This window comes from Schistocerca nitens, chromosome 7 (genome assembly GCF_023898315.1).
Source record: "Schistocerca nitens isolate TAMUIC-IGC-003100 chromosome 7, iqSchNite1.1, whole genome shotgun sequence".
Taxonomy (NCBI): domain Eukaryota; kingdom Metazoa; phylum Arthropoda; class Insecta; order Orthoptera; family Acrididae; genus Schistocerca; species Schistocerca nitens.
The window spans coordinates 140,133,600-140,158,658 of NC_064620.1; the positions used below are offsets into that span (position 1 = coordinate 140,133,600).

At 42.0% G+C, this 25,059-nt stretch overlaps 1 protein-coding gene across 2 annotated transcripts in view; it reads left to right on the plus strand.

Moving 5' to 3' along the window:
• Window positions 1-16,433, plus strand: part of LOC126195104 (40S ribosomal protein S7) — a 32,810-nt gene extending 16,377 nt beyond the window's left edge. For both annotated transcript variants that reach the window (XM_049933574.1, XM_049933573.1), the window contains exons 4-5: window positions 4,062-4,212; window positions 16,322-16,433. In XM_049933574.1, the coding sequence (XP_049789531.1) occupies window positions 4,062-4,212; window positions 16,322-16,399 (229 nt within the window). In that variant the 3' untranslated portion in view covers window positions 16,400-16,433. The remainder of the gene's footprint in view (window positions 1-4,061; window positions 4,213-16,321) is intronic.
• The last annotated feature ends 8,626 nt before the right edge of the window (window positions 16,434-25,059 follow it).

Genomic DNA, 25,059 nt, shown 5'->3' on the forward strand with positions numbered 1-25,059 from the left:
CTGCTACAAAATCAGAAAGTTTCATAAACATCCAAAGTATCAAATTCCTTTTGTATACAGGGGACATGAACTCCTGACATCTTCCCTAGGCCAGGATTACCTTGAGGCTTTCTGCCAGGACCTCTGCCTGACCCCCTTAGAATGTGTTCAGCATGTTTCACCTACATCTACATAGATTCTCCACAAGCCACAGTACGGTCTGTGGTGGAGGGTACCCTGTACTACCACTTGTCATTTCCCATCCTGTTAAACTTTCAAATAGTGAGGAAAAACAGCTGTCTATACACCTCTATACGAGCCCTAATTGCTCTCATCTTTGCGGTCCTTACATGGAATGTATGTTGGCAGTAGAATCATTTGGCAGTCATCATCAAATGCCGGTTCTTTAAATTTTCTCAATAGTTTTTCTCGATAAGAACATCGCCTTCCTTCTAGAGATTCCCATTTGAGTTCCCGAAGCATCTCTGTAATACTTTAGATTTGAACCTACTGATAATAAGTCTAGCAGTCCGCCTCTGAATTACTTCGATGTCTTCCTTCAGTCCGACCTGATAAAGATCCCAAACACTCAAGAGTAGGTCGCACCAGCATCCTATATGTGGTCTCCTTTACGGGCGAACCACTCTTTCCTAAAATTCTCCCAATAAACCGAAGTCAACCATTCACCTTCCCTACCACTGTTCTCTCATTTTCGGTCCACCTCATATTGCTTTGCAATGTTACACCCGGATATTTAAAACGACTTGACTGTGTCAAGCAGGATACTAGCAATACTGCATCGGAACATTATGGGTTTGATCTTCTTACTCATCCATATTGATGTACATTTTTCCACATTTAGGGCTAGCTTCCATTCATTACACCAACTGGAAATGTGGTGTAAGTCATCTTGTATCTTCTTAGTCACTCAACGTGGATAACTTACCTTACGCCACGACATCATCAGCAAACAGCTGCAGATTGATGCTCACCCTGTCCGCCAAATCATTTATGTACATGGAGAACAATGGCGGTTGTATCACACTTCCCTTCGGCACTCCTGATAAACACTAATCGTCGAGGACAACATAGTGGGTTCTTTTATTTAAGAAGTCTTTGAGCCACTCGGATATCCGTGAACTTACTCCATAAGTTCGTATCTTTGTTAAGTTTGCAATGGTGCACCACGTCAAATGCTTTCTGGAAATCTAGAAATATGGAATCTGCTTGTTGCCCGTCATCCTTAGAACTCAGTATATAATTTGAGAAAAGGACAAGCTGAGTTTTGCACGAGTGATACTTTCTAAAACCTTGCTGATTCCTGGGCATAAGCCTCTGTCTCAAGAAAGTTTATTATATTTGAACTGAGAATATGTTGCAGGATTCTGCAGCAGACATAAGTTAGGGTTATTGGTATGTAATTTTGCATGTCCGTTCTTTTACCTTTCTCATATCCTGGAGCCATTTGCTGGTTTTTCTCATTGCTTGGGACTATGTGCTGGATGAGCTAGGTAAGGGTCCAATGCCGTAGAGTACTCTTTGTAAAATCAAACTGAGATTCCATCCAGACCTGGTGATTTGTTTTTAAACCTTTCAGTTGTTTCTCTATGCCAGGTTTACTTATTATTCCTATGTTATCCATATGTATGTTGTACAATTATTTTGCCTAAAAGATTTCTGGAGTAAGAAATTTATAAAACTTTGTTTTGCTCTCTTCAACCGCCACACCAGACTGGTCAACAAGGGACTAGATGGAAGCCGTAGACCTGGTCAACAATTTTTCGTACGACTGGAATTTTCTCGGGTTCTGTGCCAGATCTTTTGTTAAGGTGCGACGGTCGTGGTAGTTCAATGCTTTGCGCATAGATGTTTTCACAGGCACGCGAATCTCTAACAACCTTCGTTTGTCATTTGTGTGTTCCCTTTTGAACTGAGAGTGGAGCAGTCTGCTCCACCAGCATCTGCCGAATTTTGTTATTAAACAATCGTGGGTCTTTTCCCTCCTTTATCCGTTTACTATGCATGTATCTCTCCCGACTACAATTTACAATGTACTTAAACTTTTCCCTTGACATTTACATTGACACTGCTAAATCCTTAGGCAGAACAGGATATGCTTTTACATCTCCTCCCAGTAGGAACGCCATTTGCTTCTGGAAATGTAGTTTTTTATGACCGAACTGATAACCATTGATAAAGTTCGAAGCTTTCTTTAAAAGACCTCTCAACCCCATTTTAATTTGTAGTAATTTGGTGTGCAGTCTGCAGGCTATTGACCAGTGTTACTCTTGTCACCCTGAGATCTGTGGTTCATGAACCTCTTTGACCTCATTGTATTGCTTGCTGAGTTATCTTTCTCTGGGGGCTAAGTCATGTGGGTACATCATGGAAGGAACTGGATGACCATTTGGCGAGAAAAGTGATTACTTGACCAAAATTTGCTTTAGTCATTCCAGGTGTGAATTTGCTGAGGTGGAATGTAATCTGGTGGCTACAGCCCTCTCTTATAAACTCCCCATTATCAAAAAGGCTACTGTTGTACATAACCCCTCCTTCAGTTCCTCTGAAGGAATCACCATACTGTTTCCTCTGTATAATTCATACCAGATGAACCCAAATTTATTTTATGTAATGAGCCATCCCCACATTGTGGTTGTGAAGCCTTAGGCAGTTCACATCCTGGTGGAATGCATTTCTGGCTCCATGGTAAGCATGTCTTACAGATTCTTTGCCTGTAATATTTGAAGACAGCCAATGTACAGATGGCGGAACTGGTCTTTGTTTTCTCAGAGAAATTAGTTTTTATTCTTATGTATAACATCAAACTACTTTTGGAGCTGGAGCAATGTGGCTCAGATTGGGGTACCTTCCGCCGCTTACTGGGTCTGGGGGGAACTGTGTTATCTACTTCCTGTCAGCTGCCTGGTTATCTGTTACTTTGTTTTAATTGTATTTAGATGATAATGATAATAATAATAATGGCATGTGACGGGCCTCCCGTCGGGTAGACCGTTCGCTTGGTGCAAGTCTTTCGATTTGACGCCATTTCGGCAACTTGCTCGTTGATGGGGATGATTAGGACAACACAACACCCAGTCCCTGAGCGGAGAACGACCCAGCCGGGAATCGAACCTGGGTCGTGAGGATTGACAGTCTGTCGCACTGACCACTCACCTACCGGGGGTGGACATTGTTTTTAGATGCTGTTAGCCCTTCTTTCTGCTGCACCATATTCTGCAGGGTTAGCACTTCGATTAAGGCAAGGCTTTGATTCCTTGTCCTTGATAAATGCTGGTAATGAACAATACAATAGATTTTTATGCTTTATCTGAGTGGACGCTGTTCCTGTCTTTTAACACATAGACTATAACAGATCATGGGTGAGACGGCTGTGGAAGAGACAGCAACTGCCGCATGCAAAGCTGTGAGTGACACTTGCGTGGCTGTACCCACCTTTTGATGCAGTTATTTTTCTCTTGTTGTTGGTTCCTCTGACGTTCATTAAATTTTTAGCCTTCTCACTTTTACTAGTACAAGCCTCCTGGCTAGGCAGCATTCTTTACACTGTAACTCTTCACATTTAATTGGGTCGGTTAGGGGATGGATTTGGGTGAGGTTTCTAATCACCACATATGTGCCCAGGGAGACCTTTTGTCTGATATGACCTATATATTTCCATAATTGTGCCAAATTTCTTGTGGACATAACTCCAGCGACTGATGACCTCCCTGTTTGGTCCCTTATAACCCAGCTAACCAAAATTTGTTACAGAGGAATAAAATTCTCCAAAACTAAGCAGGGAGGCTGACAAGACTTAAACAAATGCTACAGTCCTATCAATTTGTAAATGTTATTTGTTCTAAAAATGTTCATTATTATGCTTCGTTAATACCAAGTTAATTTACACTTTGGCTATATTGAAGCCCATTTTTGTTTGTGGTATAATTGGCTGAGAGGGTGGCAGTCTTTACTAGTAACTTTGCTCTAGTACTGATGATTAGTAAGATTGATGACAGATGTGGTAACCAGCTTAATTTTCTGTATGCTGCAGCCATTAACACATTTATTAATTTGTTTTTCAGCCGCACATTGACAGCAGTATATGATGCCATTCTGGAAGATATAGTTTTTCCTGCTGAAATTGTTGGAAAGAGGATCCGAGTGAAGCTGGATGGATCCCAGCTCATCAAAGTGCACCTAGACAAGACTCAGCAAACAAACATTGAGCATAAGGTTTGTTCAGATTTAGATGTATTGTCTGCATTTCCACTGTCACTATTAATGGTAAATCTGATATACCATAGTTGGGTTCCTTTCCCCCGTGGAGAATTTAGCCAGCATACAAATTTACACTATAGCCGACATATTTGTCAAAAGAAATTCTGCAACTGTGTTGACATTTTTGTAAAAGTTTATTTTTCAGTCTATTGCACATTTTTTATGGTATGACTAATTTCGATCATCTTCAGATTCTTCTAGTTTGTGTAAGTTGAGAACTAAAAATGTAGCCTGTTTTTGATGGAATTTGCATCTAAATTTTATTAGGAAATGATGAACGTTAGAAATTTAAAAGGTTGTAACGCAACATGCAATGACGGGGGATAGGGAAGCTTTTTGACAGGAACTTTCGCTTTTGCACAAATGTAAAGCTTTTTTCCACAATAGTCTTTCTCTTCTTTTGACACTCTTTAAGCTTACAACAAATTGTTGCTGGTGAGAAGCAGCAGCATTTTCCTGCCAGTGAACGGTGGTTCTCTGATATAATGTGTTTCTTGACATTAATTTTCTTTTCCCATCTGTTGCATCCTTGAGCCTCAGGTTCTTGATGTACCCTTGTCCGGTTAGTGGGTGACGCTACAATTTTCTAAGTCCCGTGACTGTGTTATCTCGGATGAGCTCTGAGGTCATTCTAGCAGCACTCGTGCCAGTGCGTCTGCTTACGCGGCGGCAGGGCTGCCAGAATGACCTCAGCGCTTGTCCTGGATAACACACAGTCGCGGGACTTAGAAAATTGTAGCGTCAGTCACTAAATGGACAAGGGTACATCGAGAAGCGAAGGCTTTAGGATGCAGCAGTTTTTCCTATGTAAGTAATGATTTTGGTAAAATGGAGTCAGTCTTCGTGCAGCTGCTCGGACAACAGCATTGGACCGCTCTCACAGAAGATGCCACATTATTAGAGGAGACGGCGTTCCTGCCTGACAGTGTATAAAGCCGTTGATAGTATTATTAATACCGAGAACTATGTGGGTGCTCAATTGATTTTGCATGGTCCTTCAGTGTTCTGTGGTTGTGTTTTGAATTTTACACTTACAAACAATTACTCTGCACAGCACAGTAATGGCTGGGTTACCGTTGCAGTGACATTCACTCAAAAGCGTTATGTTATGGCTACTGCAAATTGCTTGCTGAGGTTGGCAGAGAAATGAATGAGGTAGTTCAGGCTCACTCTACCAATATTGGCTCTACCAATATTGGATCCAGTCACAGTTCAAAACATCTGTCACATTAAAAAGTGTCTGCATTATGTCAGAATTTGATCTTTAGTTAGTACGAGGGTGGTTTGAAAAGTTCTCGGAATCACCACGAGAGGTGAGTTGTTCACAAGATATTCATTCGACTGTTGCCTGTAAACACGTGCTACGTCAGTGCTCTTGGAAGAGCTGTGGTGGTGACGGGGCTCTGTTGTTCCCGCGTAGTGATTTGCGAAGGTGGAAAAAAGACTAGAGCAGTGCTGAAGTACTTCGTAAAGAGAGGTGTGAAAGCAAAGGACATCCATGCAGATTTCCAGAATACACAGGGGCTCTGCTCCTTCATATTCGGCTGTTGCCAACTGGACAAATTCATTTAAATTTGGTTGGGAGAGGTTAGATGATCCGCTCAGTGGCCGGCCAAGATGTCATTACTCCAGAAATCCTTGCAAAAGTGCACAAAATGGTTGTGGAGGACTGCCGATTGAAAGTTCGTGAAATTGCTCATGCTTGCCAGATGTCATATCACATTTTAACTGAAGAATTAGAAATGAAAAAATTATCTGCAAGAAGGGTGCCGCAACTCTTTGACAGTGGATCAAAAACTCATGGGAATGGACATACCAGAAAAATGTTTGGCCCATATTGTGATCACAGATGAAACTTTGGTGCACTACTATACCCCAGAGACAAAACATCATTCAGAGCAAAGGAAACATGCTGATTCTCCGCCACCAAAGAAAGACAATTCCTTTGGAGGGAAAGTTCATGGCCTTAGCATTCTACAATGTGAAAGGGATTCTGTTTGTAGATTATATCCCCACTGGGCAAACAATTACTGGAGAACTCTATGCTAACCTGCTGGACAAATTGCATCAAAAAATAAGTGAAAAAAAGCCTAGGTTTAGCAAGGAAGAAAGTCGTCGTCCATCAAGACAATGCACAGCCGCCCACACGTGCCATTGCCACGGCAAAATTATATGAACTAAGATGTGAATTGTTGCCCACCCACCTTATTCACCTGATACGGCACTGTCAGACTTCCATCTCTTTCCAAAACCGAAAATTTTTCTTGCTGGATGAAGATTCACTTCAAACAAAGAATTGATAGCTGGAGTTGACAACTATTTTGCAGGCCTGGAGGAAACTCATTTTAAAGATCGGGATCAAGGCACTGGAACATCATTGGACCAAGTGCATTAATCTACAAGGAGACTGCATTGAAAAATAAAGTTTCAGTGATGTAAATACTTTTTTCTATTCTGTTCCGAAAACTTTTCAAACCACTCTCGTAGGTAAATGTACATGTTTCTTTTGTTCTAGAGTCCTATGTTGCATTACGTAGTAAATACCTTATACAGACATTCAGATACCCACAATTGGTGTAGAATCAGAACAGTGTGAGTGCACCGGTACATCATTGCGTTCATACACTTTATTTTGCAAGCACATTGTTATGTACATAATGTATCCTCACCGTATGTGCAACATCAGTAACCAAAAATTTGTTAAATTTTCAATATTTATATGCAGAAGATAAAGCCACTTTCTACTACCTATGATAAAGTATTTCATCTGGATAAAATTTACTATGAAATAGCATTTTTAAAGTAATTTTGCATTTTGAGTAAGATTTGCATCTGTATATCTATTTATAGAAAATGCGAAATTTTCAGGTCCCTAGGCATAAGCAACCCATCATGTCTGTACAGCAATAAGACTACTTTGTGTTCTAATGTGTAATTCCTGTATAGAAAAGACATGGTGCTTATAGATGTGAAGATAATTGAATGTGATTGAAATTAGTTGTACCATAGAAAATGTGCACCTGTTACATATAATTATGCTGTTTGAGTGGTAACTGTTCTTCAGTTAATTTGACAAAACAGGATAGACTGGTTGTACTAGTAAAAAAAAAATTTGATACCCTGAAGTGTCTGAAGAAATAATTACTGAACTGTTTATACATTGCTACTTGTCCGATAGTTTGATAAAGACCAGATCATCTAGAAGTAGTGTTATGATAACACAGTGGTGTTCAGAGTGCTGTTATGCAGATGTTGTAGTCAGTGTGAGCATTAAATGTGATTGTAGTGAGGTATTTAATTCACTTTTATTTCATACGTTGAGTTGTCGTGGCTGATGATGGGAAGAGACGAATTCCACATAAGCAAGCAGTAGACATAATCTGTGAATATCCTCTTTCTTAGAGCACAAAGTCACTCTGTGTGTATACCACAATGGTCACTGCAAAACCGGCAGCTCTGCGATCCCCATCTGTGCTTTGTTCAGCCATAATTCGTGAACTGGACTATATTGTGTTCCATTTACTAGTAGGGTAGTGACAGGATCCACTTTATTAGCTGACCTGTTTGTGGCACGAAAGGGGAAATCAGACTTGTGATTGTGTTGTGTGTGCTGCGGTTGTACTTTCAAAAGTGGGAAGTTATTTTAACTGTACACGAAGAAGGGCAATGCAGCAGTCTGAGGTTTAATTGATTCTCCGAGAGCATAGAAAACTTAAACTGGTAGACAACTGAAGATAGGTGCCAGGTAGCCTGCGAAGGCCTACTTGCAAAGTTTAAAGAACCAGTATTAAGATGGAAAACTAAGAGCATACTATTGCCTCCTATGTATCATATCACAAAAGGTTAGACTTATAAAAGTACACACAAAGACTGTTAAGCAGCCTTTGTGCACCCTATTCGTGAATAGAATGGGAAGAAAATTGAATTAAAGACACAGTGGGAAGAACCTTCCTCCATGCACTTCAGTGTTTTGCATAATATGAATGTTGTTTGGGGGAGGGGGAATGGAGATTGATTTCAAATTATGCAGACATTCTTACCATAACGGTCATTCATATCTTCCTGTTATTCTCCATCCCCCAGTTCCCCATCATTTGTTCTTTGACACCTGTACTTCCTCATTCTATTACATTCCTGGTGTTTACCTCACTAAGCTTTATCCTTGTGTTGTTCTCAGCTCGTGGTCCCCCAAGGGGATCCACAACTCTTTTGTGGATACGTGCGTGGCGAGCACGGGGCCCCGAGCCATTGCAGCCTTCTTTCTCTCCCGGGCTGCATTTCCTTTTCCTTCCCCTCCTTTCCCCTCCATGCTCCTTTCCCCTCGCCCTCTCGTCTCCCACTATTGGTGTCCTTGCTTATGTTGGCCCCGCTATCCTCCTGGTTCTGTTGGTTTTACACTCCGGATTTGTTGCGTAATCGTCTCCTCCTTCTGGCATTCCTTGGTCCCCCTCTGGGGTTTGACCTCCATTCCAAAATTTCTCCTCCGTAGTGTGAGCCATTTGGGGAAGAGCACCTTACCTAGTGTCTCCGACGTGCGCCCTCCTAGTACATTCCACCTTTTCTTTCACGTCGTTGTTTGATGCTAGGGTGCATAGCCAGCACGGTAGCCAGCCCATGTGGTGGGGTCGCTATGTACCCTTTTGGTTGAGCCCCCTGAACACACAGGGATCACACTTCTGATACCTGAGCTGTGGCCTCCTCATGCATGCGTTGGAGTGGTTGCTCGTCATCCTGGAGCATCGGAACTCCCGGCAATGGCCGCCGTGCCAGACGGCCCTTGCTGTGGCTGGGTGGTGCCCGTGAGGAGAGCCCCTGATCGGAGTGGGTGGTATCAGGGCAGACGCTATGCAGATGAAACGCATACGGGTCCAAAACTCTGGCCGTTCTTCTGCGGCCGTCTCTCTGCGTGGTACTGATTCCTCAAGTGCTGCTTCTCTTGCCCCTTCGGCCTTCCCTTCCATGGCTACCCCCTGGGAAGAGGGTCAGGCCCGTCGTCTAGGGGCAAACCTTTCCCCCGTTATCTAGTTTGCACCAGGACTGATGGAGATACTTTCACCAGTGTCAAACCTTTATTCTTTGTGGAACACATTGAAGACAAGTTCGGTGAAGTGGACTCCCTGAGCAAGATGCGGTCGGGTTCGTTGCTGATAAAAACCGCTTCAGCTGCCCAATCTGCGGCCCTTCGTGCCTGTACCCATCTTGGCACAATTCCTGTGTCCATTACCCCTCACCAGTCTCTAAATATGGTACAAGGTGTGATTTTTCACAGGGACCTCATCCTTCAAACTGATGAGGAACTTCGGGACAATCTCGGACGGCGGGGTGTTCACTTCGTTCAGCGTGTTCAGAAGGGTCCTAAAGATAATCGTATTGATACTGGTGCCTTTATCCTGGCCTTTGAAGGGGATACCCTTCCTGAGAAAGTTAAGATTATGGTCTATCGCTGTGATGTGAAGCCGTACATCCCACCTCCTATGCGGTGTTTTAAGTGCTTGCGTTTTGGCCACATGTCTTCTCGCTGTTCCCGGGACCCTCTCTGTGGTGACTGTGGACGTCCACTCCATGAGGGGAGTCCCTGTGTTCCCCCTCCTGTATGTGTAAATTGTCATGGTAGTCATTCTCCACGTTCACCAGATTGCCCAGTCTATAAGAAAGAAAAAAAGATACAGGAGTATAAGTCCCTCGATCGTTTAAGCTACACAGAGGCCCGTAAGAAATATGCACGACTGCACCCTGTGTCCATGACATCTAGTTATGCCTTGGTTACATCTTCACCCCTTCCTCCCCCTTCCTTACCCCCATCCCGGACCCCATTCCTCCCCCCCTCCCCTGCAGCTCCCACACCTTCTTCTCTGGGCGCTGCTCCCCCTCCCCAGCCGGAGAAGTGTCCCACTCCTTCGGCGTCTGTCGGTCAAGGGCGCCTCTCCCGGGATGCCCCTTCCCGGCACCTTCCAGGTCAAAGGTCTGCTGCCGCGCGGCGACCGCGAGAGCCGCGGTCTGTCGGCCCCCAGGTCGCCCGGTCTCTTTCTGTTCCTGATCTTGCTGCAGCTGGCTCCTTTATGCCACACAGCCCTCCTCGATCTCAGCCTGAAAAGAAGAAGAAACGTAAGTCCCGGGACAAAGAGCCTCTGGTGTCACTGGAGGTCCCTTCCCCGACTTCACAACCGGATTCTGACCTGTCATTCATGGATGTCGCCCCCTCCTTGTCGGTGACGGGTGGGGACCCGGCGGTATGACTGGATTTAGCGTGTTCAGCCCTCATTTAAACCATCGTTCTGTGGTTCTCCAATGGAATTGTAATGGCTACTATCGTCACCTTCCGGAATTGAAATCCCTTCTTTCGTCCTACTCTGCAGCTTGTGTGGTTCTCCAGGAATCTCATTTTACTGATGCTCACTCACTGACCCTCCGTGGGTTCCGTGTTTTCTGTCGAAATCGGGTCGGACCCTTGCGGGCTTCTGGTGGCGTTTGTACATTGGTCCGTACAGACATTGCTAGCACGTGGATTCCTCTCCAAACTACATTGGAAGCGGTTGCTGTTAGGGTCCACTTAGACTCTGCAGTCACGGTTTGCAATCTTTATATCCCTCCTGACAGGACTCTTACACCTGCTGCCTTAACCACCCTTCTTCAGCAACTTCCTCCTCCCTTCCCCCTCCTTGGGGATTTTAATGCTCATCATCCTTTGTGGGGCAGTGCCTTTCCATCTAGACGAGGTCTTCTTATAGACCAATTTATTGCAGACCACGACCTGTGCCTTCTTAATGATGGCTCCGCTACTCATTTCAGTGCCGGTCATGGTACCTTTTCTGCCATTGATCTTTCTCTTTCTTCTCCCTCTCTCCTCCCTTCATTACACTGGTCGCCACACGACGACCTTTCTGATAGTGACCATTTCCCGTTGATTATCACGCTCCCCGATGGACAGGTTACCTCGTTGGTCTCTCCACCGCGCCGATTGGCCTTTATACACTGCACAGGTCGAGTTTTCTCCCTCTTTGTCGGGTTGTATTGATGACGTCCTACGTGACGTGTCTGACGCGATTGTTCGCGCTGCTAGCCTTGCTGTCCCGCGCTCATCTGGACCATTTCGTCGCCGGCAAGTCCAGTGGTGGAGTACGGCCATTGCCATTGCCATCCGTGAAAGCCGTCGAGCTTTGCAACACTTTAAGAGGCACCCATCCGTAGCCAGCCTTACTACCTTTAAACGCCTTCGCGCTAAAGCCCGTTATTTAATCAAACAGAGCAAGCAGATATGTTGGGAACGATTCTTTTCTTCCCTTGGTTCCACTGTCCCTCTGTCACGGGTATGGGCTACACTTCACTCTCTCCAAGGTTGCCATCGGCAGTCCACCCTACCAGGCCTTCACCTCCCAGATGGCATTTGTACGGACCCATTAGTTATCGCAGAACATCTTGCGACCCATTTTGCAGTGGCATCAGCGTCAGCCTCCTTTCCAGCTGCTTTCCTTCATCAAAAACAGCAGGCTGAAGCTCTCGCCTTATGTTTCACCACTTGTGAGTCAGAATCTTATAACGAACCTTTTACTGAATGGGAATTTCTTTCTGCTCTATCTTCTTCTCATGATACGGCCCCTGGCCCAGATTCCATTCATAACCAACTGCTTCAACATCTCAGTGCTCCACAACGGCAACATCTTCTTCGGGTGTTTAACCGTATCTGGCTCCAGGGTGACTTCCCTTCTCAGTGGAGGGATAGCATTGTGGTTCCTGTCCTTAAGCCTGGTAAGAACCCCCTATCTGTTGACAGCTATCGGCCAATTAGTTTGACCAATGTTGTTTGTAAGTTACTTGAACGGATGGTAGCCCATCGGCTCACTTGGGTCCTAGAATCTCGGGATCTATTGTCCCCTTACCAGTGTGGCTTTCGAGAGGGACGATCTCCAATCGATCATTTACTTCACTTGGAATCCGCAGTTCGGCAGGCTTTTTCCCAGCACCGCCATTTGGTTGCAGTGTTTTTTGACCTTCGCAAGGCCTATGACACGGCCTGGCGCCATCACATCTTACTAACCCTTCATCAGTGGGGTCTTCGGGGCCAACTCCCGATTTTTATCCGCCAGTTCCTGATCCATCGGTCATTCAGAGTTCGAGTTGGTACTGCTTTTAGTTCTCCACGGACCCAGGAGACGGGCATCCCACAGGGTGCTGTCTTGAGTGTCCTTCTTTTCCTCATTGCTATCGATGGACTTGTGGCCTCTGTCGGTCCCTTGGTCGCCCCTGCCCTGTATGTGGATGATTTCTGCATTTGGGTTAGTTCCTCCTCGATGGCATCTGCAGAACGGCAGCTCCAGGTGGCTATACGGCGTGCCTCTGCATGGACCCTCTCACACGGGTTTCAATTCTCTCCTTTAAAATCGCGGGTAGTCCACTTCTGTCGCCGTACTACGGTCCACCCTGGTCCAGAGCTCTATCTCGCTGCACAACGATTGCCTGTGGTTTCACAGTTTCGTTTCCTGGGTCTTCTTTTCGACAACAAGCTCACTTGGCTGCCCCATATCAGACTCCTGAAGGTAGGATGTTTCCGTAAACTCAATGTCCTTCGCTTCCTTGCCCACTCCTCTTGGGGTGCGGACCGTTCCCTCCTCCTCCGTCTTTATCGTGCTCTAGTTCTGTCTCGTTTGGACTATGGTTGTCAAGTTTATGGTTCAGCTGCTCCTTCCACACTGCACGTGCTGGATCCAGTCCACCATCGTGGTATCCGTTTGGGCACCGGTGCCTTCCCTACTAGCCCTGTTGATAGTCTCCTGGTTGAAGCTGGGATCCCACCCCTTTCTGTTCGGCGGTCCCAGCTTCTGGTGTCTTATGCCCTCACTATCCGTTCTTCTCCCACTCATCCTTCCTATTCTATCCTGTTCCCAGACCATGGACGTCGCCCACCCGACTCCCGCCCTCGGGCGGGTTTATCGGTTGGGCTGAGCCTTGCGTCTCTCTACCATGATTTTCAGCTTCCTTCTTTGTCCTGTCTTCCTCGCTCCCTCCCCTCCACCCCTCCTTGGTTAGTTCCTCGGCCTCGAATTCGGATGGATCTCCGCCGCGGTCCGAAAGATTCCATCCCCCCGGTGGTGTTCCGTTCCTTTTTCCGCCAAATTTTATGGGAGTTTCGGGATGCTGTTGTTTTTTACACTGACGGCTCTAAATCTGCTGATCATGTTGGGTATGCCTTCACGTCCTCTGTTGGAACGGAAAATCATCTGCTGCCACCTACATGTGGGGTGTTTACTGCGGAATTGATGGCAATTTCCCGGGCCCTTACCTTTATTAAACAATCCCAACACAACCGCGTTTTGTTATGTACGGACTCGATGAGTGGCCTTCTTGCTATTGACCGGTGTTTTTCACGCCATCCGTTGGTCTCTGCCATCCATGACCATCTCGCTGATATTCACTGTGCTGCTTGTTCCATTGATTTCCTATGGGTCCATGGCCATGTGGGTATCCCAGGAAATGAGCTCGCTGATCGTTTGGCTGGGGGAGCAGTTACTTACCTCCCGTTTTCTGTAACCCCTCCTGCAGCGGATTTACGGCTTCACATCAAATCCCACTTCGCACAGTCATGGGCCAATTCTTGGGAGGCTACTCCACTGTCTAATAAACTTAGTGCAATTAAGGTGACACCAGGCCCATGGCGTTCTTCCTTTCGCCTCTCCCGAAAGGACTCGACCACACTGTGTCGTCTCCGCATTGGCCATACCAGGCTGACCTTTTGCGTGATGAGCCACCCCCGCTATGTGGTTGTGGAGCCTTCCAGTCAGTGGCCCACATTTTGGTTGAATGCCCCCTTCTTTTGGCTCTGCGTGCTAAGTACAGACTCCCCCACACTTTACCTTTGATGTTGGCTAACGATTCCCGGATGGTCTCTCTGGTTCTCGGTTTCCTCCGGGAGAGTGGTTTTTATTCTCAGTTTTAAGGTTTTTAATCTCTCTGGTGTTGGGGCAGGGCGGTGAGTGTTTGGGTGTCTCCCACTGTAGGCAATGTTCAGAGATTCCCGATTCACCTCCCTGACCGGAATCCTCTTTTCTTCCCCTTTTACTCTTTTTAACCTTTTTTTAAAAAAAGGCTTGGTTAGTCTTTCTATTCCCATACGTATTTTCTGCATTATAGCAGTTGTACCTTTTAAGTCACAGGTGGTCTTGCCTATGCTGCTTCAGCATAGTGTTGGGTTCGTTCTCTTGCCGACTTCCCTCATTTGTTTTTTACCAATGACAACGTGACTGCCCTTTTACGTTTTTCCCTTTTTCCGTTTTATTGTTCTGACTTTTCTGAGATGTCCCGTTAGCAGAATGGAGTATATTTGAAACAAGGGACTGATGACCTTGCTGTTTGGTCCCTTAAACCTCAAACAACCAACCAACCAACCAGCTCGTGGTCTAGCAGCTAGCATTGTTGCCGCTGGATCGTGGGGTCCCGGGTTCGATTTCCAGCCGGGTTGGGGATTTTCTCTACATGGGGACTGGGTGTTTGTGTTATCATCATCATGGTGGCTAGATTGGATTGTGTAAAAATTGGGACTTTGTACGGACGCTGATGACTGCAGTTGAGTGCCCCACGAACCAAACATCATTTATCCCTCTCTCTCTCTCTCTCTCTCTCTCTCTCTCTCTCTTTCTCCATATTTTATTCTCTTTTCTATTTTGTAAGTTCCCCTCTCTGTTTCTATTATAGTCACCTATTTGTAATGCTTCATTTGTAATTTTATTTGTTTGCCATGTACTTGTCTGATATGACTTTACTTCTTACTCTGTTCCTTCAGTGCTTGCCACTGTTTTATCTTTATCTTGCTCTGAAAGCATTCTATTTAAATGACGTGAGGTCCTGTTGGTTTTCGTTTTAAATAATGTGCTGTACTTCTACAACAAATTCCTCCTCCTTCCATGAAAAAGAAGCTTCGTTTTTCAAAAGCTTTTACTTCACTGCTTGTTGCCTGTGTTGGGAGTTCCAGTTCCACCAGAAGCTAAGTACCTTCTCTTTGTGGAGTCCACAGTTTCTGAAGTGGACTTTTATTTTTGTACCACAATTTAAGTAACTGCATTAGTGTACATGAATTTAGTTAGTTTTAACTTCTTAAAGGTTACTAGAAATAACATTTATATCTACAACAAATTCTGAACATCCATAAACTACCAACAATGTAGTTTTCTTTATAAATTGAACTAAGTACCATTCATTGTGTTAAGCATTTATCAAACCTATCTTGGTTTGATTGTTGTGAGGATGGTCTAGTTTAAGATGGTGGCTCGAGGACTCCATACAGTTTCACTTAGGGTTTACATATTATTTAAATCCAGTGTGAGCTCTGTGTGCTTTATACATCATAATATGTATTTTGGCAATTACTTAATTTTGTTTCCCAGAGTCTGTGATCTGCATTGAGCTATGGTCTGCCATTGCCACAAATTGTTTAAATAGTTTGATACTACATGCAGGTGCCAATTTGTGTGTGTGTGTGTGTGTGTGTGTGTAAAATTTGTGTCTTGAACCATTTTAAAGTATCCTGATGGGCAGAAACAACAGGAACTCAGTGGATAAACAGTCCATTGAAAGTTAAAACATATCAACAAATCAGATGATAAAATGTTGTTAGATTAATAAAAACTAGGTATATAAAATTTATGTGATAGCACATTATTCTGTAGATCTATGACAGCAATAATGGATGCCATTCAGATAGCACACATGCAGAGACTATTATGGCATGTGAAATCACAGAATTTTTACAACAGTTTCTTATTAATCCTAGCACATTTTTATCATTTGAAGGAATTTTCCTCATAAATGTTGTGGAGCTTTTTAGATTTCTCACATCTGATTTCTAATTAATTTCTTTTTGTAGTTTACTATATTTTAAGCCAAGGAATTTTCATTTTTTACAGCAATTTTGGTTTGTTTTTTAAAGTTAAGTTTGGCATGTTTCACTGTGGTTGAAACTTTTATTATTTTGGTCGTGTTCATGAATATTACTTAAAAAGTCAGTGTAGCTAAATAAAAAGCCTTATTGTGTGTACTCCAGAAGCACATTATTTATAATAAACCTTTGTTTCAGGTTGACACCTTCGCATCTGTCTACAAGAAGCTAACGGGAAGGGAAGTGACATTTGAGTTCCCAGAAACTTATTTGTAACAATATTTGTAAGACATTAAAATGGTTATTTAAATGTGGAGAGTCCATTTTTATTTATATAGTAAACCCAGATGCATCAGTTTTTAAACATTTGTGTATACAGTTTATATTAAGATTTTACTTCGAGTATTGTGCCGCAGACGTCGAACATTCTGGTACTTGCATTGTTTTTTTTTTAAACATTCTCAGATAAATGTCATCAATGGAAACAGAAAAAGCACAAATGGGTATTGAAAATTAAAGAAACTCTATTAAGGTGTTGTCCACATGATACCATTGAAATTGCAGGTTTGGCCAAGTACCTAAATGGTTTCACTGGAGTGTTTTTTAAATTGTGTAATTGATGTTATATAGAATAGTAAGTAACACATCTTTCTGTATTCCCTGCCATGGTGATTAGGAGACAATGGCTGTAGATACATGGACATTTTTATGAAGACTTAAGCAGAAAAGGTTTCGCATGGCTGTATGCTGATGGCCAAATGTCACTAAAGAAAAAAGGAAAAAAAATTGATGTTGCACCTCCTTTCATTGTTTGCTACAGTTTAATTGTACTTGGCCATAATTGACTAAAACTTCAATGATCTGTTAGGTTAATGGTCCTGCTCTGGTATTCAAGTCCTGTCAGTGTGAGGGTCTTTCATATTGTATATGTAAACTATATCTGAGCTCTTAGCACACCCTTACATATCGTGCTGTCGCCTTGGATTCGGCAATCAGCAACCTCATCATTGGGAACAGTCTGTTAATTGTTTGTAACCTTTCTATGTCCACCTATATTTTTTTTAAAACTCCATAACTTGAAAATTTTTGTGAGATGACAATATTTTTTATTCAACTCAAAAGTGCCTTCCCCCGCAAATGTTTAAGTAGTGCAGAATTTAAACACAAATTACAAACATTATTAGTTATTCCATACATAGAGTTGTAACTTTTGGTGTAGAAAATAGCTTGGTCCCTCATAAGCATTGTAGGATAGTACATAGCAGTAATTTTACCTCTTTTGTCTTACTAGAACTGCATCGTAAACAGAAATACTGACTAGATAGGGTGCTACTCACTACATGAAGGAGGCGTTAAGAGTTGCAACACACACTACTGCATCTGAGATGAGCAGTGGTATAGCTGCAGTAGATAGTGGGAGAACAGAAGTGTGTTAGGTGAGGATGAGGGAAGATGATAGTGCTGCCTGTGGGATCAAGTAGGAATGTATTGTAAACAGAATAAGGCTGCTAATTGCATCAGATGGCTGTGCTTTGGAGGGGGGCGAGAAGTATAAAAGGGAAAGGAATACATAAGGCATTGGCTTGATGAAGGCATAAAAGGATCGGTAGGTTGGGGACAGATTAGCAAAGATTAAGAACAGGATGATGATGGGAATGAAAGATGTGTTGGTGAGAAGACTCCAGATGGTGTAAGCTCTAAAGCAGTCATTAAAGTTAAATAAATTACGTTGAGCAGATGGCATGCTCGTAACTAGGTGGTCCAACTGTCTCTTGACTGCAGTTGGTGGTGGCCATTTGTGTGGACAGCAACCATATGATCTACAACGTAACAATATCTTTCACAGGTGGCCTTGCCTTTGATGGGGTTGGAAATGTTTCACAGGACTGGATAAGGTGGTAGTGGGAGGACATTGTGAGGAGAGGTTTATGGGATACGAGACTTTATGGTTTTATCAGTAATAATTTTGATTAAAATTAGTGGATTGATCAGGAACTCCTATACTGTAGTAGTCTACAAGTGAACAAGAGTGACAAATTTCACGTTAGTGGGAACTCTGATAATATCTATCGTCACTTAAACGTTACACTCGGTACAAGTGTCGTTCTATCAAGAGAAGATTAACTCATGCATTTATTGTAGTTCTTGGACTAATCCTTCAGTAGAGTACCTGCACCAAAGTAATTAATAAATAAAGAGTGTCTGTTGACGTTTACTGGGTGTGGGTTTGACAGCCATCGACTCACACTTGTTGACTACGTAGTGAAGAACAGTGCTATAAGAAACAAGGTCAGAACTGAAAAATAAATACATCTCAGAATTATGATTTCAGTAACAGCTAGATGCAGCATGAAGAACCAACCTACATTTTTATATTAATCGATCACTACCGCCATGAAAATAACAGAAATACAGTACTGATAGGTATAAAACTTTAAAACACCATTAAAAAATGCCATGACAGTGACACTCTTCTTTTAAAGAATATTTGCTAACAAATTACGACCATTTAAGATGTTTACAATATTATATCGAAAAAAATACAGCTCAGCAATGAATTAAACAATAAAACATCAAGCCATATATGAACAAAGAGAACTTTATACATTGACGGGGGAAAAAATCACATCGAGGAGTTGAGGAACGTAACTGAAAGACGATGTCTCTTCACATTTCCTGCCAGTCTAATAAGTGTGGCACCAGTAGCCGCTGCTATGAGGATGCAAATCAGGTTTGCTTTAAATACATGCTGTAACGGTTGTGAATGAATTAGATGTGGTGAGTTGTTAGTCAATAAGGTGACGAAGATGCCATTATCAACACCTCACAGAGTTTGAACGAGGTCATTTAGGAGGGCCACGAGTAATTGGATGTTCCTTCTGTGGTATTGCAGAAAGACTTGGCTGGAATGTAGCGACTGTACATGATTGCTAGCAGCAGTGCTCACGAGAATGTACAGTTGCAAGAAGACTGCTATGGACAGTCACGTGGCACTACAGAGATGAGAGACTATCATGTTCAGAATATGGCTCTGGCGCATTGTACTGAGTCTGCAGTAGCAATTTCAGCTGCAGTTGATACCACAGTGACACAATGAACTGTTACAAATTGGTTACTTCAAGGACAGCTCTGATCCATACACTCTGTAGCTGCATTCTACTGACCCCAAACAAATGCCATTTGCGACTGCAGTGGTGTCAAGTGAGACCTCACTGGAAGGCAGGGTGGAAATCTTGCTTTTCTGATGAAAGCTGATGCTGCCTTGGTGCCAGTGATGGCTGTGTGTTGGTTAGAAGGGGGCTAGTTAAGGGCCTGTATGCTTGCACGACACACTCGACCTACACCTGAAGTGACAGTCTGGAGTGCAATTTCCTATGAGAGTAAGATCACTCGTGTGATTATCTCACCACCCTGACAGCAAATTTATATGCCAGTCTGGTGATTTGACCTGTTGTGCTGCCACTTGTGAACAGCATTCCAATGGGTATTCTCCACCAGGATAACACTTGTCCACATACTGCTGTTGTAATCCAACATGCTCTATAGTGTGACATATGGGACATCATTGGACAACTTTAGCGTCAACCACAAACAGTGACTCGCGCTGTGTTGCCCGACCAAGTGCAACAGACATGGAACTCCATCCCATAAACTGACATCCGGCACCTATATAACACAATGCATGCACATTTGCACACTTGCATGCAATAGTCTGGCAGTTATATTGGTTATTAATGTACCAGTATTTCACATTTGCAATGACTTTTGTCATTCTTACATTAACCTGTGAGCTTGCAATGTTAATTACTTAAATATGTTACATAGGCAAATGTATTCCCAAAATTTCATTACTCTACGTGAATTATTTTGTGTATCACAATTTTTTTCAGTCATTGTATCTGGTTCACAATTTGGACTGACCAGATAAGCAATACTTGGACACTGGTTGTTTTGTGAGGTAGAGGAGTAACTGATTCAACTAATCAAGATTTGGAAGATAGTGCATACACTTAAGAATGTAGTAGACTAACTCATAACCCAAGAACAAATCAGTGAGGCGTCTAGTTAAACTACATCTGACATTCTGAGCATGTCAACCTGTTGGCTGTCAGTGGGTTTGCGTTACAAAGCGTAACTGAGACGGCAGCACTAGCCTCAGACAGGCGCAGCCAACACATGGACGCCTGCACAACTTAAATCTGGTGGGTGCATTTTTATTTACACTGTGTGCTTATGCACCTAGTAGAACAGTCTCCCTCTAGATTTTAAATTTACCTACATATTCATATAAAGTAACATGGTTTTCATAGAGGGTAACACGAAATTGAAGGGTTTATACAGTCAGTATTAGACCAGTTTTCTCAAATGAATAACAGGTTGGAGAAGTGATCATATCTAGGATATTATCATGTTGCAGAAACGATGAACTACTAGGAATCGTTGAAGAAAAGTTGGACTGTAACATAGGACATGTATGTAACATAAAGTCTGAACAAGATTATTAATAGTGTCTCTAAAATTTGAATTAAACTGAGACCAAAGACATTTTACTTAATACACTCATAGGTGACAGATCAACAACTGCAGTAGCAGTAGTACTGACAGTTACATAAATAACTGCAAAAGATGTATTACAGTAATTCAGATCAAGACGATACAAAACAAGTATGGAGTGAGATTGAAGATTTATTAGCAAAAAGTGAGGTTGCAATAGATGTGATGATTTCACTGCTGTATTAAGTAGAGGCCTTAATCATGCTTTTTCAAAATTTTCACCTTCAGGAGATTCATATGAATACTGTTCTATTTCTGAAATCTTTTGGCAGTATTTTATGTGAAATATGGATGATTAAAAATTTGCAATTATCCATATGAATGGAGATGTGGCACAATGGGGAATGTTACAATTAGACTTTAAAACTTACCAGGTTTCGAAAACTGATTTTAAATCAAAATATTGGACCAATGGTGTGCAGAAGAAGCTACATTTAGAATTCTTACATTCTAAACCATGCAACAGTAAATCTTGCAAGGTCAGAGATTTCGTACAGTGGCATACCAGTAAAGCAAGGTGCTTAAATGATCTCATAAGGAACATTTTTAGAAGTCATTTGTAGCTGCTTACCATGGAGGATAAGAGAAACTTTCAGAAAAAGAATGGGTTAAAGTTAATCATTTCTTAAAATATTTGGAACAAATAAAGCCTTCGAGACAATCAGGAAGGTGGTAAGCAAGCAGTGGCAACAATAATTGTAACCAAAACTATACAATGCATAGCCGTCTCCACATAGGACACAACGGTCAAGAGCATAAAAGGTCAGGACAAACATGACAGACAGCAACAGTATTTCTAATTTAATTAACTATGATAATGGCAAAAATTGAGAGAACTATTACAGAAAAACACATAAAAGAACCAAGAAGCTAAGGGTATTGTAGGACATGTCAGAAAGAATAATTCTAGAGTCAGGTAGTAATGTTTGTGTAATAGGTCACAGTTGTTTAGAACAAAACATTGTGTTACATATTATTCACAGACTTTTGTAACTTGACTCACTAGTAAACCAGAATGTGAAGGACTATTAATTACATTTTTGTTAAATGGCTATACATTTCAATACCCAGTGTCTATCATTGTAGGTTTAAATGTCTCTATAATTCTAGAAATAGATTAGTTTACAGAACAAAAGGTTACATTGGATTTTCAAAATGCTACCCTGATATTTTCATACGGATCAGATGAAGAAAGTTACTTTATATTTTGATTCGGGAACTACACCAAAGTTAAACTTAGTGCTTATAGTAGAAGTTGGGTTAGTGAGCAAAATTGAAGGATCACACAATTAAGATTTACAAATAAACCAAGATGATACAGTTAATAATTCAAACACCTTAACACAAAATAAAAATAAGATATGGTTACTTTATCGGAGAAGCACAGGGATGTTTTCTCAATGAAACCAGGAATAAGTAAAGACTGCATTCTAAAGATTAATGATCCATTCTGTGCAAGGCATTAGTATTGGTCTCGGCAGCCAGAGACTGTGACCGTGTGTGTGTGTGTGTGGGGGGGGGGGGGGGGGGGGGGGGCGGCTTGATAGCTTGTTTCTGACAGTCTTTTTTATATTTTTTGTGCCTATCTGCGACTTAGCAACTCTGCTATATGGTGAGTAGCAACTCTTCTTTTCATAATATTGTTAGTACAAAAAGAAATTGACAGAATGATTAAGTGGAATGTCATTGAACATTCCAATAGTTGTCATAACAACTCTGAGTAGTAGTAATTGAACCTGAAAAAAATAGACCACATATAGAAGAAATGTCAGTGATATTTGCTGGGACAAAACACATTAGCACAATGAATATATCAGCAGGATACTGGCAATTGGAACTCTACAGTGACAAAATGTCTACCTAAATGCTCACATTCAACATTTTCAGCAAAACACAAGTAACGGTAAAAGTTGGAAAATGCACAAAGGAATTTTATTTCATAAAAGCAACAACAAAACAGATAAATGCTTTCTATGCATAGCTTGATGTTTTATAATGCTGGTCAAAGTTAATAAAACTGTGTCCTGTAAAAAGAGTGAAGGCAAATAGTGTGATAGACAAGTTACGAGATCATTATTTCAAAATTTTGGCAAACCTGAGAACCTGCTATTGAACAACGGAACACAGTTTACAGCCACACAGTTCAAGGAGTTTTTTGCATGGGAAAACATAACCATATTTTAATTTCTAGATATCACCCATAAAGTAATCTGGCAGAGTCATACATGAGCTAGGTAAGTTATGCCAAACTTACTGTGCAGATACACTTTCGAAGTGGACAGGACTAGTAAGGGTAGCACAGAAGATATGAGATTTAATTGATGAAAGGAGTATAAATTAAACATGCAGTGTGGGATATGAACGCCAAAAAAGATTAACAGAAGTGCAAGATGATAAGGCAGGACTGATGAAAGGAGGCGAGTTTGCATGACTATAAAAAAATTAAACATTCAGAGGAAAAAGACTCAGTTCTTTGTTCATAGAGATTTCAGTAAGTCAGAGAGAAAAAAAAAAAAAACTTGCGGGAGGGGGAATGATTTGGGTGATTCAATTCCGCAAGGAGAATTTAAAAGGTTGGGTTCATATGACCACTGAGAGAAGCTAACTTGGCAAGTATCTGTTATTTATTCATCCAGGAATCATGTCACAAAGACATAAGATTTTTCATCATAACACAATGAAAATAAATTGCTCAACATGTAAGAGGCACACCATAAAGTGAATTCCTGATGTGTTCAACAGCTAGCGATATGTTGTGTGAAGTGACTGTGTGTACGTGATAGAGTAATGACGTGGCATTTGCTAATGGAACTTCCCGAGGACTAATAGCAGCGGAATGGGGACCTCTATTCCAGTTCCATGCATGTGTGAAGTGCGGTCAGTGTTAAAGTTTTTGAATCAGAACATAGTTGGCTGAAGTTGGCCAACTGTGCCAAGTTTATGGCCCCAACGTCATGAGCAAGCAGGTGGTGCAGAGACTTTGCAGCAGGTCGCCAAAATGGTCATAATGAGTGCTGTGGGGGCTATCCCTCATTTTTTTAGATTAGATTAGATTAGTTTTCGTTCCATAGATCCGTGCTGAGGAGATCCTCGTGGATGTGGAACATGCCAATTTATTTATTTTTTTAAGCTGAAATAACAATACTAATAGTATGAATATATACAATACATCATTTGTTTCTATTAAAAAATTCGTCAATGGAGTAGAAGGAGTTGGCCACTAGTAAATCTTTCAGGCTCCTTTTAAACTGATCTTTATTTGTAACTAAATTTTTTATGTTTACTGGCAAATTATTGAAGATGAGTGTTCCTGAGTAGTGGACCCCTTTTTGAACTAAAGTAAGTGCTTTTAAGTCCTTGTGCAGATCATTTTTGTTCCTGGTATTGTATGTATGAACTGAGCTGTTTGTTGGAAAAAGAGATATATTATTTAGGACAAATTTCATTAATGAGTAAATATACTGAGAGGCAGTAGTTAGTATACCCAGTTCTTTGAAGAGGTTTCTACAGGACATCCGTGAATTTACGCCACAAATAATAAGTATTACACGCTTTTGGACTCTGAAAACTTTTGTTTGACTTGAAGAGTTACCCCAAAATATTATACCATATGACATTATGTAATGAAAGTAGGCAAAGTATGCAAGCTTTTTCATTTTTATGTCGCCTATGTCTGCTAACACTCGAATTGCAAATACAGATTTGTTAAGGCGTTTCTGCAGTTCTGTGGTGTGCTCTTCCCAACTGAATTTATTATCAAGTTGTAATCCCAGGAATTTAAGACTGTCAACCTCTTCTATCTGCTCTTCTTCGTATTTTATGCATATGCTGGGTGGAAACCTCTTACAGGTTCTGAATTGCATATAGTGAGTCTTTTCGAAGTTTAATGTCAGTGAGTTGGCTTTAAACCATTTATTAATATCCATGAAAATATCATTAGCAGATCTTTCTGGAACTACACTTGACATACTATTTATTGCAATACTTGTGTCATCTGCAAACAAAACGAACTCTGCTTCTGGCAGTATAACTGATGAGAGATCATTAATGTACACAAGAAAAAGCAATGGCCCTAAGATGGATCCTTGCTTCATTAGAAGCAGCTTGTGCAGGAATGCATTACAGAGAATAATCACATCGCAATCGTCGAATTCAGAAGTCAGTTCCCACAGATGAGCAGCTTCCTGTTGGATGAACTTCACAGAGCACCAGTTTTGAATTTCCTGTAGTGGAACCGTGATAATGGCAATGAGTTTCTGGGCGAAAACATCACAGATGATGAGATGATGGTTGCACACAATACCCCAGACATCAAGGAGCAGTCAGTGCATTGGCATCACAGTGGCTATCCTGGCAAGCACAAAATTCAAGTAATCTGTGTC